The 18,353-nt window shown below is 42.9% G+C and overlaps 1 protein-coding gene across 2 annotated transcripts in view; it reads right to left on the reverse strand.

Annotated features, from left to right (window-relative positions):
• Positions 1 to 18,353, reverse strand: part of LOC126091863 (tenascin-X-like) — a 771,043-nt gene that overhangs the window by 11,484 nt on the left and 741,206 nt on the right. For both annotated transcript variants that reach the window (XM_049907142.1, XM_049907141.1), the window contains one exon: positions 13,845 to 14,059. In XM_049907142.1, the coding sequence (XP_049763099.1) occupies positions 13,845 to 14,059 (215 nt within the window). The remainder of the gene's footprint in view (positions 1 to 13,844; positions 14,060 to 18,353) is intronic.

The following is an 18,353-nucleotide window of genomic DNA, read 5'->3' on the forward strand; positions in this document are numbered from 1 at the left end:
AATTGGAGATTGGTTACTCCCTGGGGTAAAATCTCTTACATGGTGCGTATCCATTGTTGATTGTTTGTTGGGTTAGGGGAACAAGTCCCCTAAGGATTCTACTCGAGGTTATTAGCTCCGAGGAATGGTTTTCAGCCGCACCACTGGTGGACAGACGCTGACCACTCAGCCGCTTGTTTCAAGACAGACGCCAAGTGGATTTTATTTAATTTATTTCTTTCTTTATCCATCCATGATGGACAATAGATATTGTATGGATATTATGAAAATGTCTGCATAAATTTTATATGGAATCATTAAAAGAAAACAGATCACACAAATATATGCATAAAATAATACACACAAAATAATACAAAGTGATACAATACATACCAATACAAATTTATACAACATACATTGCCTAACAAAACATGTGAAGCATACAGGAGACAAGGTCAGATGTCAATGTAACTTCATACATGTACACACTATTGGCAGGTATGTAAATGATTAAAGACTTGCAATTCTCTGCGGCAGGTAGAACAGCCACCAAAGTACATTTGTTTCAGTCATGTTTAGTGTTGTTACCATGCCTGGTAAAGTATTGAGGGAAGTGAACCCAATCAGATGTTGAGTGATCACTGTGAAGCACATGGAGATACTGTGTACTCATGTGAGGCAGTGTTATGAGCACCTAACAGAGTTTGAAAGGGGCTTCATTGCAGGTCTCCATTTGGCTGTCTGATCAGATTGGCCATTTGAATGTGACAGTGGCCCAACATTTGGCTGCTTGCGAACATGAGGGTGACCGTACTCACCTTTAAGGTTCCAGATGACCATATTTGACCACCACAACGATGCACTGGTGTACTGTGCACCAGGCACGTTGTAGGCCCTGTACTTTTGCATCTGCCATCCGAGCAAAAGTAATGGAGTTCTGCAATATTCTGTATCATCCCTCATGACTGGTTGGAGATAAGCAGCAGCCAGACTGGGGTATTACTGTCCCATACACAGGCTGCCAACAAATGGCTGTGCTTGGATTGGAGCCATGACCAAGAAGAATGGACTACTGACGAATGGCAGCACACTGTGGTCAGTCACGAGTCGCAGTTTTTCACTGCACTTGATGACCATTATTGGTGGGTGGTGACATGGGTAGAGGTTCTGCTCTTCTGATATTCTGGAGAGGCACAGTGGTGTCACTACTGGCATCACCGTGAGGGTAGCCATCGGGAATAACTTCAGGTCACAGCACGTAATGATTGAGGGAATTCTGATGGCACGGATATTCTGCATCCTCATGCGACAGAATCATAGTGCCATTGTTCAACAGAACAATGTTCGTCCACACACAGTATGTTTCTCTACATGATGGTCTGTGTGATGTTGATGTACTCCCGTGGCCAGAAAGAACCTAGATCTATTCCTGATAGAAAATGTATCAGACAAGCTCAGGGATCAACTATGTCTCAATGCCAGCCACTATTCAGAATATAAAGATCATTTGCAACAGGTATGGACCAGCTTGCTGCTGGAGAGGATACAATGGCTTCATTACAGCCTGCTCAAAAAATCAATGCATGGAATTCATGCCAGGGAAGTCCAATGTCATACTGGTAAAAGCACTCATATTGCCATGTTCTTTGCAAGTTTGACTTCATTTTTTAATCACTGAAATAACATCACATAGCCTCTGAACCCATGAAGTTTAATTTCATTTCCTACTCCCCTGCTAGGTATTTCTCTGTTTTTGACTGGCAGTGTATGTGATTCTGATTTAAAAATCATAGTCATTTCTACACAAGAATTTTTAGCTAGCCAGCAAGTCCTTTCATACACAACAATGCTTCACTAAATGTTTTACATTAGAGAACAGCTGTTCATATTTATGTAAATATAATGAAAAGGTTAAGGAGCAAAAGATGTATTTTTGGTTTTGGCTGGATGTTAAAATTACTAAAAAATGTTACTGGTGAACACAGTCACTTACTGGGTAAATTGTTACAGCAGAATATTTTTAAACTCTGTCGATGAGAATCTTGATAACATTATGCCAACAATTGATTTTCTGATTTGTAAAGTTTATACTAATGTCAATGACCTTTATCAGAATCCTTACCAGTGGTATTGTGAAAGAGCAATCATACACTCAAAACATTTCTGTATCTGAAATAAAGAACGTTATTTTCGTAAAAGTAATAGGAGAGCATAAAAAATACTAGTCAGTCAATTGTGTAATCACCATTGAACATGCAGTTTGATATCAATAACAATTTCTATATTCACTGAATCCAGTTGGCTGGGGCTTAATGTCAGTGTTCCTGTAATACCACAATACTACTATCCAGTCTCAATCTTCCAAAAGTTTGTAGTGGTACGTGTTTGCAGATAAAACTATGAGAAGTAATATCAAAGAGCTACTGTTCTCACAGGTTTGTGCATGATCAACTGTATGTTGCCCTTTCACGAACTGATAGTTCCAAATATCAGTTCATACTTTTACCACACAGTATAAAAATGTTATGTTATCTGAAGTTTTGTAACTCCATTGTGTATAAAAAAACTTAAAACAGTAAAAAACCAAAACTGAAAACAAAGATCTTTTTTAATCATATTCTATATGATTTTTTATAATTTCAAAAATCTATACCTTTGGAGCAGGCAAAGTTGCAACGAGGCACCAAACTTTGCATCCAGACAGTTCCCACAGATACCTCAGATTAGGGTGTGTACACAATCCACTATATATGTCAAGCAATTTCATGTCTTTTCTTCATCTGAAACTAAATGTTGTGATCTGCCATGTTTCCAGGTGGTTTCTATTCAAAACTTTTCCATAGCTGTCAATGATTTGGCATTCTCAATAAGTGTCAATACCAGTTTAATGATTTTCTTTCAAACCTATCAAACACTGTTTCATTTGTACTCATTCATTATTAGTTTTTTCTTGGTACTAGATATTATAGTGATCCTACATAAATAATCCATTTTCTTGTCTTTCAGTCTTCATTTGAGGTCAGAATATAAAATTCATAATTATGATCAACAGCATAGGATAGATTCAGCCACTGACCAATCCAATCTTTTCTCATTGTAATACAGGCAGTGTTGTGGAAAGGATAGAGCGCTACTCATCATATAGCAGAGATGTTAGAGTTGCAGATAGGCACAACAAAAACATTATCAAAAAAGTAAACTTAGACAACATACACACACACACACACACACACACACACACACACACACACACACACAAACATGACTGCTGTCTCTCGGTCAAGGGGGCAGGGAGGAAGCTGGGATGGAGAGGGGGAGGGACAGCAGAGTAATGGTAGTGGACAGTAAAGTGCTGCTTGTGGGAGCATACAGGGAAGAGGTGGAGAAATGGTAGGGTAGCTAGGTGCAGTCAAGAGATATGATGGAGAGCAGCGGCAGGGGGGGAGGGGGGGGGGGGAGTTGGGGGTAGGAGGAGGGTGGACAGTGGAAAAGGCAAGAAGTAAAAAAGACTTTAGTGCATTGGTGGAATAGTGGGCTATGTAGTGCTGGAGTGGGAACTGGGGAGGGTGCCAGGTGGGTGAAGGACAATGACAAATGAGGGTTCTGGCCAGGAGGATTTCAGGAACATAGGATATATTTCAGAGAGAGTTCCCATCTGTGTGATTCAGAAAAGCCAGTGTTGGAACAACACCCTTCATGAGATGTGCAACCTTATCTTCCTCCTTCATTCTAGGATCTACTATTTTACAGAGCTCCAAGATGTCTTGAATGTAGGATTCTGTGGTTTCTCGTGGATCCTGTGCCCTGCACTTTAATTTATCTTCAGCCTTGTGCTTATGTCGTTGTGTGTCACTGAAATACTAGTGCAGTTCCTCCTGGAATACTTCCCAGCTTGTGAACTTCTCCTTGTTGTTCTCATACCACTGCTTGGCAGTGCCCTCCAAGTAGAGAAATACACTCCTGGAAATGTAAAAAAGAACACATTGACACCGGTGTGTCAGACCCACCATACTTGCTCCAGACACTGCGAGAGGACTGTACAAGCAATGATCACACTCACGGCACAGCGGACACACCAGGAACCGTGGTGTTGGCCGTCGAATGGCGCTAGCTGCGCGGCATTTGTGCACCGCCGCCGTCAGTGTCAGCCAGTTTGCCATGGCATACGGAGCTCCATTGCAGTCTTTAACACTGGTAGCATGCCGCGACAGTGTGGACGTGAACCGTATGTGCAGTTGACGGACTTTGAGCGAGGGTGTATAGTGGGCATGTGGGAGGCCGGGTGGACGTACCGCCGAATTGCTCAACACGTGGGGCGTGAGGTCTCCACAGTACAACGATGTTGTCGCCAGTGGTCGGCGGAAGGTGCACGTGCCCGTCGACCTGGGACCGGACCGCAGCGACGCACGGATGCACGCCAAGACCGTAGGATCCTACGCAGTGCCGTAGGGGACCGCACCGCCACTTCCCAGCAAATTAGGGACACTGTTGCTCCTGGGGTATCGGCGCGGACCATTCGCAACCATCTCCATGAAGCTGGGCTATGGTCCCGCACACCGTTAGGCCGTCTTCCGCTCATGCCCCAACATCGTGCAGCCCGCCTCCAGTGGTGTCGCGACAGGCGTGAATGGAGGGACGAATGGAGACGTGTCGTCTTCAGCGATGAGAGTCGCTTCTGCCTTGGTGCCAATGATAGTCGTATGCATGTTTGGCGCCGTGCAGGTGAACGCTACAATCAGGACTGCATACGACCGAGGCACACAGGGCCAACACCTGGCATCATGGTGTGGGGAGCGATCTCCTACACTGGCCGTACACCGCTGGTGATTGTCGAGGGGACACTGAATAGTGCACGGTACATCCAAACCGTCATCGAACCCATCGTTCTACCATTCCTAGACCGGCAAGGGAACTTGCTGTTCCAACAGGACAATGCACGTCCGCATGTATCCCGTGCCACCCAACGTGCTCTAGAAGGTGTAAGTCAACTACCCTGGCCAGCAAGATCTCCGGATCTGTCCCCCATTGAGCATGTTTGGGACTGGATGAAGCGTCATCTCATGCGGTCTGCACGTCCAGCACGAACGCTGGTCCAACTGAGGTGCCAGGTGGAAATGGCATGGCAAGCCGTTCCACAGGACTACATCCAGCATCTCTACGATCGTCTCCATGGGGGAATAGCAGCCTGCATTGCTGCGAAAGGTGGATATACACTGTACTAGTGCCGACATTGTGCATGCTCTGTTGCCTGTGTCTATGTGCCTGTGGTTCTGTCAGTGTGATCATGTGATGTATCTGACCCCAGGAATGTGTCAATAAAGTTTCCCCTTCCTGGGACAATGAATTGATGGTGTTCTTATTTCAATTTCCAGGAGTGTACATTAGCCAAACAAATTTGTTAAATTTGGCTATACGCTCATATACTAAAATGTAGACTTTCACGGCCGGAAATATCATGTCCATTATAATTATCCGGGGTGTTATGCTGTGGTCGGTTGATGAATTTTGTCTCAATTCCCAACGTTTCATCTCATATACCTTCAGCCACTTCTTTGGATCTTGGCCATCATCACCAGAGAAACCAGAAGGATGTCTCATGTGGTGGCACACAGTTGCTGTCATCATAACATCCTCTTCTTCTTCTGCCTCCAGTAGATTGCAATCTGTTGAATATGGCTCGAACTCGGGTTTCTCGCCACGTAAACTGCAGCCCTGCCGTTGCCTGATGGGAGCCACTGTGTCATCGATAATGTGCGCTATCACAAGTTCCAATACCCAATGCCTCCACCAGAATAATGTCACGTAGAAGAAGGTGTAATTAGATGAATGACGAACACTAACTTCACTTAACAAAGGTTTATTCAACACTTGCACATACAAGAGTGCAGACCAAACTGCCTCCAGCCAGAACACATACAGTATATATACAGCTACAGAACATTCCAGTACAATGATTCTTGACATTTGTGGATACTTCTAGAATGTACTTGACCCGAACATAGAAATTAAAATTGTACAGTCCAGGTGAGTTTTGAACTCATGGCCCTCCATGCAACAGCTTAGTATCGTAACAACTACACCACGGTGCTACTCAGCTTCTTCTGCGACAATATTGTCATTATTCCATCCTGGGTTTCCCACTTTACTTCTCTCGTTGTAGTTAGAAATGTTCTTGTCCCCTATACTTTCTGCTTTGTTGCAGTCTACTTTGCATCTGTATTACCCTGCCCATTTTTGTCAATATACATCCGTAGGTATTTATACCTGTCTCGTAACTGCTACATCATTGATGTGCACTTCAGCTCTAGTGTCGTTAGCAGGCATTCAGTATTTGTTAGACTTATCTGTACTACCCATGTGTCATATCCCTTACGTAAACATCATACCATAAACTCAGAAATGTATTCGCCTTGTCCTAGAGTGGCTTGACCACCAGCAAAACATAAATACACACATTAATAATCGTTTCCATTCCTCCACCACTGCTCTTCCCCCTTCAGAAAGCAACTTCTACATACAAAACTAAACAAGATGGGTGACATACTGCATGTTGTCTCAACCCTTATATGACAGTAATAGGTTCTGATAACTTCAATCCTGTTTTTAAAATCACCATCCATGTGCATTTTAACAATAATATATAAAATATGGCCACCTATATCTATATCTTTTAGGGCTCAACACAGATTTGTTTTAGGAACCACAACATAAGCGTTTGTCAAATTTACAAAGGCAATGTGTAGCTCTGTCCCTGCTGCAGTAAATTTCTCCATTAGCTATCAATATTTGTCTGTACATGATTTGTTCCCTAAAAAAGGGAGGAGGAGAAGTAAGAGAAGAGGAAAAGACATATAAGTGCACTGGCAGGATAGAACGTGTGTGTGTACTATAATGGGAGCAGGGAACAGGATAGGTAGGTGGGGGACAAAGATTAATTAAGGTTTAGGCCAGTGGATTTACGAGAGTGAAGGATATGTGGTAGGGAGAGTTCCTGCCTGTAAAATTCAGAAAAGCTGGCACTGATGGGAAGAATCTCAATGGCACAGGCTGCAAAGCAGTAATTAAAGTGAAGCGTATCATGTTGCATCCCTATTCCAACCTTGCTCCCAACCTTACCTCATGGCTCATATCCCTGTAATAGACCCAGATGCAAGACATGTCCCATACATCCCCTGATTACCAACTACTCTAGTCCTGTAACAGGCATCCCCTACTCTATCAAAGGCATGGCCACCTGTGATGTACTAACTTAGCTGCAACCACTGTGCCACATTCTTCACAAGTATGTCTACCAACAAGCTGTCTGTTCACATGAATGTGACAGTTGTACCACACAGTTGCTCAACAAGCCACCCAACATGGTGTTATTTAGGCTTTAATGACTGCTTCACAGCATGTGCCATCTGGATTCTTCCCACCAGTACCAGCTTTTCCAAAACGCACAATTGGGAACTCTCTGTACAACACATTTTTTGTTCCCATAACCCCCTCGCCTAACCCTTTGTTAGTCTCTATCCTCCATCTACCTATCCTCCTCCTTGCTCCCACTACTGTACACATACACCTTCTACCTCACCAATGCACCTTAAGTCCTTTGCTCTTCTGTAACTCTCTCCCCTCACTTTCCCCAGCCCCCTTCTCCTCCAAGGCAGCACAGAATCCTGGTGCTGCCCCTAACAGCCCTATCTGTCCCCACCAGACCCCTGTACATTCCTGCAGGCAGCACTAGCACATTTCCCCACCCATACCCTGCTATCCCTCTCTGTCCTAGGCCCATGGTTCTATCTTATACGAACGATTCACCCCAGCAGGTTGCCCCTCATGTCAGATGCAACTGCAGTCAGGCTCTAGTAGCAGGAGACAGTAGCTACACATGTGTGAGAGCTGCTGTCATGTAAATGTGTAAGAGTTCTAGTACTGAGAAAGGACTTTGTCTGCTTGCTTATATATTGCCAGTATCATTTACATTGTGCCTGTCTGTGACTCAACATCTCTATGTTGTGAGTAACAGCCTATATTTCCCATATTGTTGTTATTATGTCATAGACTTCTAGTTGTTTAATGTTCAACATTGATATTAATAAAAAGAGTACAAACTATTTCCACCTTTACCATCTTGCAAACATCACCATTAAGGTGGCTTAGTGATAAAGAAAGTACCTAAGTCAAAATGAAAGTTAGTGCAACAACTCCTGCTGCAAAATTTGAAATATAAATAAAAATGCACCCTCCTGTAGCTATTCATTCCCTATCTGACAAATGTCTGTCCACAGAATTGTGTGGAACAATGAATTCCAATTAGCACCTCTTCCTTGGAAGGGGGAAGGGTTGTACAGGATCACCACACAGTCTGAGCATACTTTAGGATATGTATACAAAATTTTATTTCAAATACATTAGTTGCATCTTTCAAACATTAACTCAGCATAAGTTCCTACAGTACCCACATGCCTGATAGAACCTATGGTATCAGCATCATGCCACATTTCTGCCCTTTCTGACAATACCAACAACAGATGTCCAATAACAAACATGGGATATGAGTCACGTGTGTAGTTGCTGGAGCATCTTGGGTGACAATGCACAGTTGAAACTGAGTTGGGTTGGGTTGTATGGGGGAAGAGACCAAACAGCGAGGTCATTGGTCTCATTGATTCTGGTATTTCAGCCTTCATACAGGGCAGACAGCTACCTGCCATCTGCCTCTGTCTCTGTCTCTGTCTCTGTTCTTAAGGATCAGGCAACAGCCAACTGAACACAAACCATCATCATCCACACTCCCTTCTGACTGCAGTCCTCGACCATCCTTGACCAGGCTCCACTTCTTACACTAGTACAGTTGACTGTGTGGTTACTTTTTGTTTTAAATGTGGCATAAAATCTTTGGAATGATCAAGAGGTAGTAATGATGGGAAAATGGCCATTTGATAATGCACATAATTATTAAAAAGTGGTCATAGGAATGTTAGTAAAATACTGATTGTGACTGATAAATTAAAGCAAACTTACATGCGAGGGTTGACTGAAAAGTAATGACTCCACTTTTGTAATTCTTCAACTGTTGGCAGCATTGGCATGTGGCAGTTACTGTCTTGTTCCGTAGCCTCTTCTCTACAGCTCCAGTTGGAGGGAAGACGTAGCATTGAACGGTTGTGTTGTTACAGTGTAAAGTATGTAACCCTGCACAGACGGTCTGTCAATGCGATTTAAGCAACCTGAAGTCATTGAATTCTTGACAGCAGAAGGTATTGCCCCAAAGGAGATTCATCAGAGAATGAAAGCAATTTATGGTGATTGTGTTGATGTGGGTACTGTTTGTCAATGGGTGAGTAATTTTAAAGATGCTGAGATAGGAACATTTGACCTGTGTGACAAACAAAGAGTAGGACGTCCTGTTGCAGCAACCAGTGAGTTTCACAAGCAAAATGTTGACAAATTGATTCAGGATGATTGTTGTATCACTCAGAGAGAAACTGCAAGCACAATTGGCATTTTGCAAGAATGTGTGAGTCACAGTTTTTACTGATTCGCTTACAGCATCGAATCGGGCGTTAACAGTCTCATTTTGTGTTTTTATAGTCTCATTTACTGCGTCAAACAGTTGTTTCAGCATTTCCATTAACGCACCGAGGTCATTTGTAGCTGCAGCGGGAAGAGTTTGGACTTTAGGGTCACTTTCCCCTGTTACAGACATGGTTAGTTCAGTTTCCACACGGGAACCTACCGTTCGCGACCGTAAAGGGTATGGAATACTATTAACGTCTTCACTCCCGTCTCCTGTTGTCACCTGTCTCCGTTTACTATCTGCAATTTTCGTCAGTAAATCACGTGCTACGCAAGGCTTTCGTCATTTGTCAGTGACGTGGTGAGTCCGCTAAGAGCACCGCTCTCGCGTGAACAACAAATGAAATTCTATCTGGCGAGAAGACAAGATGGAATCTAACCGTTTCAGACAAATGAATGAAGATGCTCTTCACTGCAAATTGCGCACACTATCCACCATGTTGAAAATGCAATACAGCTATACTAACAATGGGGAGAAATAATTTCTATTATCAGACTACGAAGAATTTTACTTTGAGAGATGAAATAAAGCAGATTTTCTATAGCGGGAAGGAGATAGAAAGGATGTAGATTGACTTGGAAAAGCAACGTTGCTACTGAAGCACTACACTGCGTATGCAAAATTCTGACTTACTTTTTGATGGCTTGATTACCGCTATGTTGTCTCAGTTTATTCTGAACCACTAGCTTGCTTTCTAGTTGCTTCACACACTGTGTTAAGAGTGATAAGGCAGATTTAACAGTTCCTAACCCTGATCTGAAGCCAAATTGACTATCAGTGAAGATTTTGTTTTCTTCAAAGTATTTTACTATTTGATTATTTAATATAGCTTCTATCACTTGAGACAAGATTGGCACAACTGAAACAGGCCTAAAATTATCACAACTTGAGAGGCTGCCTTTTTTGTGTATTGGACTTTAACAAACATTAGTGCCTTTGGGAACTGAGCCTCTAAAATACATGTATTTACTACATGTGTTATCAATTGTGGCAGTTGAACTGAATCACACTTTAACATGGCTGAACTTAAACCATAAACATCATTACTAAAACTGTTCTTCATTTTCCTCAGTATATTAGTAACATCCTGTACCTTGACCAGTTTAAAGCTAAATGTACTTTCAGGCAGAAACAAGGAGACAAGTGGTTGGTGATCCATAACAAGATGAAATTTGGATCCATAGAGAAAAACACCAAACTTATGAAGAGCATAAGTAATGGCCAAAGCTTATTTTTCAATTTGAGAATACTTTCGTTGGGCATCCGTGAGCGTTTTGGAGGCATAAGCAATGGGTTGTTCAGAGCTGTCAGAAAAAAGACTGCACCAACCCCGTATTGAGAGGCTTCCATGGCAAGAACAAGATGTTGGCCAGATCGATAAATAGCCAGGCACGGGGCCTGTTTCGGCATAGTCTTCAATTTCTGGAAAGCCGCATCGCATGATGCGGACTAGTGAAAAGGCACATTTTTATGCAACAGGCGATGCAATGGCTGAGCCACTGAAGCAGCAGATGGTAAAAACCTGTGATAGTATGCTATTTTCCCCAAGAAGGCCTGCAGTTCCTTAACAGATAGAGGGTGAGGAAGGGCATTGATCGCAGTGACAGTTTGCTGAAGTAGACGAATACCATCCCAAGAGAGTTGAAACCCCAAGTTCGTGATAGATGCCTGGAAAAATTTTGATTTCTGAAGATTACACTTAAGACCGACAGTCTGTAAGACATGAAAAAGTGTGCGGAGATTCTGAAGATGTTCTTAAGTGGTGGAGCCAGTGACAACACTGTCGTCCATGTAATTTATACACCCAGGGACAGTGAGCAATAATTGTTACAAGAATCGCTGAAAGAGAGCAGGGGCGCTGGCAACCCCGAATGGTAATCGTTGGTATTGATAGAGGCCGAAACGCGTGTTAAGGACCAGAAACTGCCGGGAAGCAGCATTGAGAGGAAGTTGATGATAAGCTTCTGACAGGTCAAGTATAGAAAAGTACTGGCCTCCGGCAAGTTTAGTGAACAATTCTTCAGGTCAAGGCATAGAGTAAGTGTCGATGAGGCATTGAGCATTTACAGTGGATTTGAAATCGCCACAGAGATGAATATCACCATTGGGCTTAGCAACGACAACAACAATGACAGGAGAGGACCACTCACTGGAAGTGACAGGAAGCTAGACCCCTGAAGCAGTGAGATGATCCAGCTCCCACTTGACCGGATCATTAAGGGCCACAGGAATGGGCCGAGCCTGGATATGAGCTTCAAAGTCGTTTGCATGGCCTAACCCAGGAGAAAAAAGAATGAAAATGTTGTCAACAAGGAATCCAATTGAGCATTACGAATAGCATCAGAGACAATATTGACAGAGTCATCTATGGAGAACCCAAAAACGCGAAAGGCATTGAAACCAAAAAGATTCTCCACGTTACTATGGTCAACCACAAATATGGGAACAGTGCGAATGACAGATTTGTAAGATACCTCAGCATCAAATTGTCCCAAGAGAGAAATCTTCTGTTTATTGTAAGTCTGTAATTGCCTAGTGACAGATGACAGGATTGGAGAACCCAACTGAAGATACAACTGAGAATCGATGATAGTGGCAGCAGAACCAGTATCCACCTGCATGCGAACATCTCGACCAAGTATTTGGACAGTGAGGAATAACTTCCCTGAAACGGAAGAAGTACAATTGACAGACAACACAGAAGCAGAATCAGCTCCATGTGCATGAACATCAGGTATGTGGTCGGATTTGCAAACAGATCACCCATGACCCTTTCTTTTGCATTTGTGACACACGGCCGAATGTTGGGGACAATCCTCTCGTGAATGTTTTGTAAAACACTGCGGACATGAAGGAAGTTGCTGTGGGGTTTGCTGCAGGTTCTTAGAGGTTTGTTTACGCTTAGGCCAGCTTGGGAGCGTACTGTGGCCATGTCGGCGCTTGGACACGCTGCACACTTCGTCAATAGTGCACAGAGGTTGTACGTCCCTGACGTCACCCCAAGCCTCCATTTGCGCTCCAGTGGCACGAGAAATTTCAAAAGACTGAGCGATGGAGAGGACTTCATCTAGAGTCAGATTTGCCAACTGAAGGGCACGTTGCCTAACTTCTTTGTCGGGCACCGACTGGATAATAGCATCCATACCATGGAATCGGTGTTCTTTGTGAACGTCAGTAACAAATTGACACTTTCGACAGGCCGTGAAGTTCAGCAGCCCAAACGCGATAGGATTGATTCGGTTGTTTTTGACAATGATAAAAGGCAACACGAGAGGCTACCACATGCGTATGCTTTTGAAAATATATGGACAGAAGTGAGCACATTTCAGCAAAGGACAACGACACAGGATCTTTCAAAGGAGCCAACTGCGACAACAACCGATACATTGGAGGTGAAATCCATGAAAGGAACAGAGACTTACATGTTTGATTGTCTGTGACATGAAATGCCTAGAAGTGCTGTCAAAGATGTTTTTTGTAATCAGACCAGCCTTTCGCCGTCTCATCGTAAGGAGGAAAAGGAGGGAGAGACAATGACGAGAGATGCCCGCATTGGATGCCGCGACGAAATCACAAATTGCATTTGTGACAAGCGTTTGTGGTTCGATGAGACCTTGCAATAGTTGCTCTAAAGTAGCCATGGAAACCTGTGGGTCAACGACAAAAAAGAAAAATTCACTACCTCATCGGCAATTGTTATAACTTCAAGTTGAACAAATATATTTCAAGGACGACACAATACATGTAAGTCACAGATCAAGTAAACAAAGTAGAACAAAGTAAAACTTTAACAGTCAAATCAGAACTGAGTCTGAGTCTAGTGGCTGGTGGCTGGCTGGCCGCTTAGGTGGCGCTGCTGCTGCATGGCTGGCACACAGCGCCGCATGTAGAGGACGCGCGTAACTGTGCGGCGGCACTTTGAAAGATTGGCGAGTCACAAGAGGTACAAATATTTATTTGCATACTTTTAATATGGTGTATGAGACATTATCAGTCATTTGCTACTGCTTTTCTACTCTGAACAGTAAAAGAATTCACATGTATCAAACAGAATGAGGGCACAAATGCTTTTGGGGAATATTTTTATCACTACACTTCACAAAATTTTTTCTGATGTAATCCTGAGAGAGTTTAAAATACATAACAGGCAGGATACATTTGCAGATATATTACTATTCAAAATATTTCTAACTTGAGTTTCTTTTGTTGTGATGATGTGTATAGTAAAAATTGTAATGACTGACGTATCAGAGCAATTGATGTTAGAAAATAAAACAAAATGCAGGCCACTATAACTTACTTCATATCTGTACAATGGCTCTTCCGAAGTCACACGGTAATCTGCCAGAGGAATGCTGTCACAACATTCATCAGAAGCTCCTTTTGAATCTACTTGTCCAGTCATAATAACAAAAGATCTTAGGTGTCCATTGATGTTGTCAGGCAACTGCCACTCCAGTGTCACACTGCTTTCTGTTGTGTTAACAACTTTTAGATTAACTGGAGCAGTAGAAACTGAAATATTGCAGAAATAATCTTGTTAATATAAGACTGGTATTTATACATGTAAGATTCATATACTTGTCACTGCAATAGCAGGAAACAAGCACATAACTGAAATAAATGTGATACTGTACATTAGGTATGTGACAAAACATAAATGAACAGGAGTGCCTAACAGTATATGATCTCTGGCTCTGACCATTCAAAATGGTGTGAAGTCTTCATTCACTGTGATGAAATTACATTAACATTGTGGCAGGGAAGCACAGAGGGACTGTACATACTCTAGGGGAATTTACCTTCACATAGTTCACATGTAAGCGACAAAATATCAATAGTTTTTTTGGAGTCTGTGGTGAAGAAGTTTCTAACCAAACATATCACGCCAGGTATGCCCATTGGATGACATTTCTAGTGAATGTTTGAGCTAATGGTCCAGTCAGTGGTACCTATCATTCTTTAAAGAAGTTTTTTTCGCATTCTTCACCAACTGTGGTCAGAAACCTCCCTGCATGTGGACTTTCATGAAGGATGGACAAAGAAACTTTGGGTTTTAAAGCCATACTTAAGATTTTATTTGTGGTTTTATTTTCCTACAATCATATTTCACTTATCTAAGCAATTTAATAATGTAAGACTAATTGTTCAGTACCACAGAACTTTTCTGTACGACTACTGCACCAGCTAGCAATAACAATCTTGAGTTCTTTGCTATCTTCAAACTATTGTTCACCAAATAGTTGTTTCAAGTGGGAGGATACATTTGAGATTCCCTTTTCCCTTCTCTCTCTCTCTCTCTCTCTCTCTCTCTCTCTCTCTTTAATTTTTTTGTAAAGCATCAAGTAAATCTAGATTTTGGTCCAACTGTTGCATCATTTCATCAGTCTGTCCTATCATTCCACCCTTCTGAATACACATTTGTATGGTCACTTTTAAAGTCTTGAAACTATTATCTAATCTTTACTTCACTCATTACTGTAGACCCAGAGATTAAGTATGACTCCTGATAAATTTAGGCAATTTTTTGTACACAAAAATCGAATTACAGCACACACTTTACAAATGTTGAAGGTAATGATTTTCAAACCCATTGTTGTTTGCTTTCATTTTCTGTCAAACAACTGATAAATGAAAAAAATAACTTCCGTGACGTTGTAAACAGTCACAAATGATGCTACATTCTACATCTACATCTACATCTACATTTATACTCCGCAAGCCACCCAACGGTGTGTGGCGGAGGGCACTTTACGTGCCACTGTCATTATCTCCCTTTCCTGTTCCAGTCGCGTATGGTTCGCGGGAAGAACGACTGTCTGAAAGCCTCTGTGCGCGCTCTAATCTCTCTAATTTTACATTCGTGATCTCCTCGGGAGGTATAAGTAGGGGGAAGCAATATATTCGATACCTCATCCAGAAACGCACCCTCTCGAAACCTGGCGAGCAAGCTACACCGCGATGCAGAGCGCCTCTCTTGCAGAGTCTGCCACTTGAGTTTGTTAAACATCTCCGTAACGCTATCACGGTTACCAAATAACCCTGTGACGAAACGCGCCGCTCTTCTTTGGATCTTCTCTATCTCCTCCGTCAACCCGATCTGGTACGGATCCCACACTGATGAGCAATACTCAAGTATAGGTCGAACGAGTGTTTTGTAAGCCACCTCCTTTGTTGATGGACTACATTTTCTAAGGACTCTCCCAATGAATCTCAACCTGGTACCCGCCTTACCAACAATTAATTTTATATGATCATTCCACTTCAAATCGTTCCGCACGCATACTCCCAGATATTTTACAGAAGTAACTGCTACCAGTGTTTGTTCCGCTATCATATAATCATACAATAAAGGATCCTTCTTTCTATGTATTCGCAATACATTACATTTGTCTATGTTAAGGGTCAGTTGCCACTCCCTGCACCAAGTGCCTATCCGCTGCAGATCTTCCTGCATTTCGCTACAATTTTCTAATGCTGCAACTTCTCTGTATACTACAGCATCATCCGCGAAAAGCCGCATGGAACTTCCGACACTATCTACTAGGTCATTTATATATATTGTGAAAAGCAATGGTCCCATAACACTCCCCTGTGGCACGCCAGAGGTTACTTTAACGTCTGTAGATGTCTCTCCATTGAGAACAACATGCTGTGTTCTGTTTGCTAAAAACTCTTCAATCCAGCCACACAGCTGGTCTGATATTCCGTAGGCTCTTACTTTGTTTATCAGACGACAGTGCGGAACTGTATCGAACGCCTTCCGGAAGTCAAGGAAAATGGCATCTACCTGGGAGCCTGTATCTAATATTTTCTGGGTTTCATGAACAAATAAAGCGAGTTGGGTTTCACACGATCGCTGTTTCCGGAATCCATGTTGATTCCTACATAGTAGATTCTGAGTTTCCAAAAACGACATGATACTCGAGCAAAAGACATGTTCTAAAATTCTACAACAGATCGACGTCAGAGAGATAGGTCTATAGTTTTGCGCATCTGCTCGACGACCCTTCTTGAAGACTGGGACTACCTGTGCTCTTTTCCAATCATTTGGAACCTTCTGTTCCTCTAGAGACTTGCGGTACACGGCTGTTAGAAGGGGGGCAAGTTCTTTCGCGTACTCTGTGTAGAATCGAATTGGTATCCCGTCAGGTCCAGTGGACTTTCCTCTGTTGAGTGATTCCAGTTGCTTTTCTATTCCTTGGACACTTATTTCAATGTCAGCCATTTTTTCGTTGGTGCGAGGATTTAGAGAAGGAACTGCAGTGCGGTCTTCCTCTGTGAAACAGCTTTGGAAAAAGGTGTTTAGTATTTCAGCTTTACGCTTGTCATCCTCTGTTTCAATGCCATCATCGTCCCAGAGTGTCTGGACATGATGTTTCGAGCCACTTACTGATTTAACGTAAGACCAGAACTTCCTAGGATTTTCTGTCAAGTCGGTACCTAGTATTTTACTTTCGAATTCACTGAACGCTTCACGCATAGCCCTCCTTACGCTAACTTTGACATCGTTTAGCTTCTGTTTGTCTGAGAGGTTTTGGCTGCGTTTAAACTTGGAGTGAAGCTCTCTTTGCTTTCGCAGTAGTTTCCTAACTTTGTTGTTGTACCACGGTGGGTTTTTCCCGTCCCTCACAGTTTTGCTCGGCACGTACCTGTCTAAAACGCATTTAACGGTTGCCTTGAACTTTTTCCATAAACACTCAACATTGTCAGTGTCGGAACAGAAATTTTCGTTTTGATCTGTTAGGTAGTCTGAAATCTGCCTTCTATTACTCTTGCTAAACAGATAAACCTTCCTCCCTTTTTTTATATTCCTATTAACTTCCATATTCAGGGATGCTGCAACGGCCTTATGATCACTGATTCCCTGTTCTGCACTTACAGAGTCGAAAAGTTCGGGTCTGTTTGTTATCAGTAGGTCCAAGATGTTATCTCCACGAGTCGGTTCTCTGTTTAATTGCTCGAGGTAATTTTCGGATAGTGCACTCAGTATAATGTCACTCGATGCTCTGTCCCTACCACCCGTCCTAAACATCTGAGTGTCCCAGTCTATATCTGGTAAATTGAAATCTCCACCTAAGACCATAACATGCTGAGAAAATTTATGTGAAATGTATTCCAAATTTTCTCTCAGTTGTTCTCCCACTAATGCTGCTGAGTCGGGGGGTCGGTAAAAGGAGCCAATTATTAACCTTGCTCGGTTGTTGAGTGTAACCTCCACCCATAATAATTCACAGGAACTATCCACTTCTACTTCACTACAGGATAAACTACTACTAACAGCGACGAACACTCCGCCACCGGTTGCATGCAATCTATCCTTTCTAAACACCGTCTGTGCCTTTGTAAAAATTTCGGCAGAATTTATCTCTGGCTTCAGCCAGCTTTCTGTACCTATAACGATTTCAGCTTCGGTGCTTTCTATCAGCGCTTGAAGTTCCGGTACTTTACCAACGCAGCTTCGACAGTTTACAATTACAATACCGATTGCTGCTTGGTCCCCGCATGTCCTGACTTTGCCCCGCACCCGTTGAGGCTGTTGCCCTTTCTGCACTTGCCCGAGGCCATCTAACCTAAAAAACCGCCCAGCCCACGCCACACAACCCCTGCTACCCGTGTAGCCGCTTGTTGCGTGTAGTGGACTCCTGACCTATCCAGCGGAACCCGAAACCCCACCACCCTATGGCGCAAGTCGAGGAATCTGCAGCCCACATGGTCGCAGAACCGTCTCAACCTCTGATTCAGACCCTCCACTCGGCTCTGTACCAAAGGTCCGCAGTCAGTCCTGTCGACGATGCTGCAGATGGTG

Source organism: Schistocerca cancellata, chromosome 7, assembly GCF_023864275.1.
Source record: "Schistocerca cancellata isolate TAMUIC-IGC-003103 chromosome 7, iqSchCanc2.1, whole genome shotgun sequence".
In the NCBI taxonomy this organism is placed as follows: domain Eukaryota; kingdom Metazoa; phylum Arthropoda; class Insecta; order Orthoptera; family Acrididae; genus Schistocerca; species Schistocerca cancellata.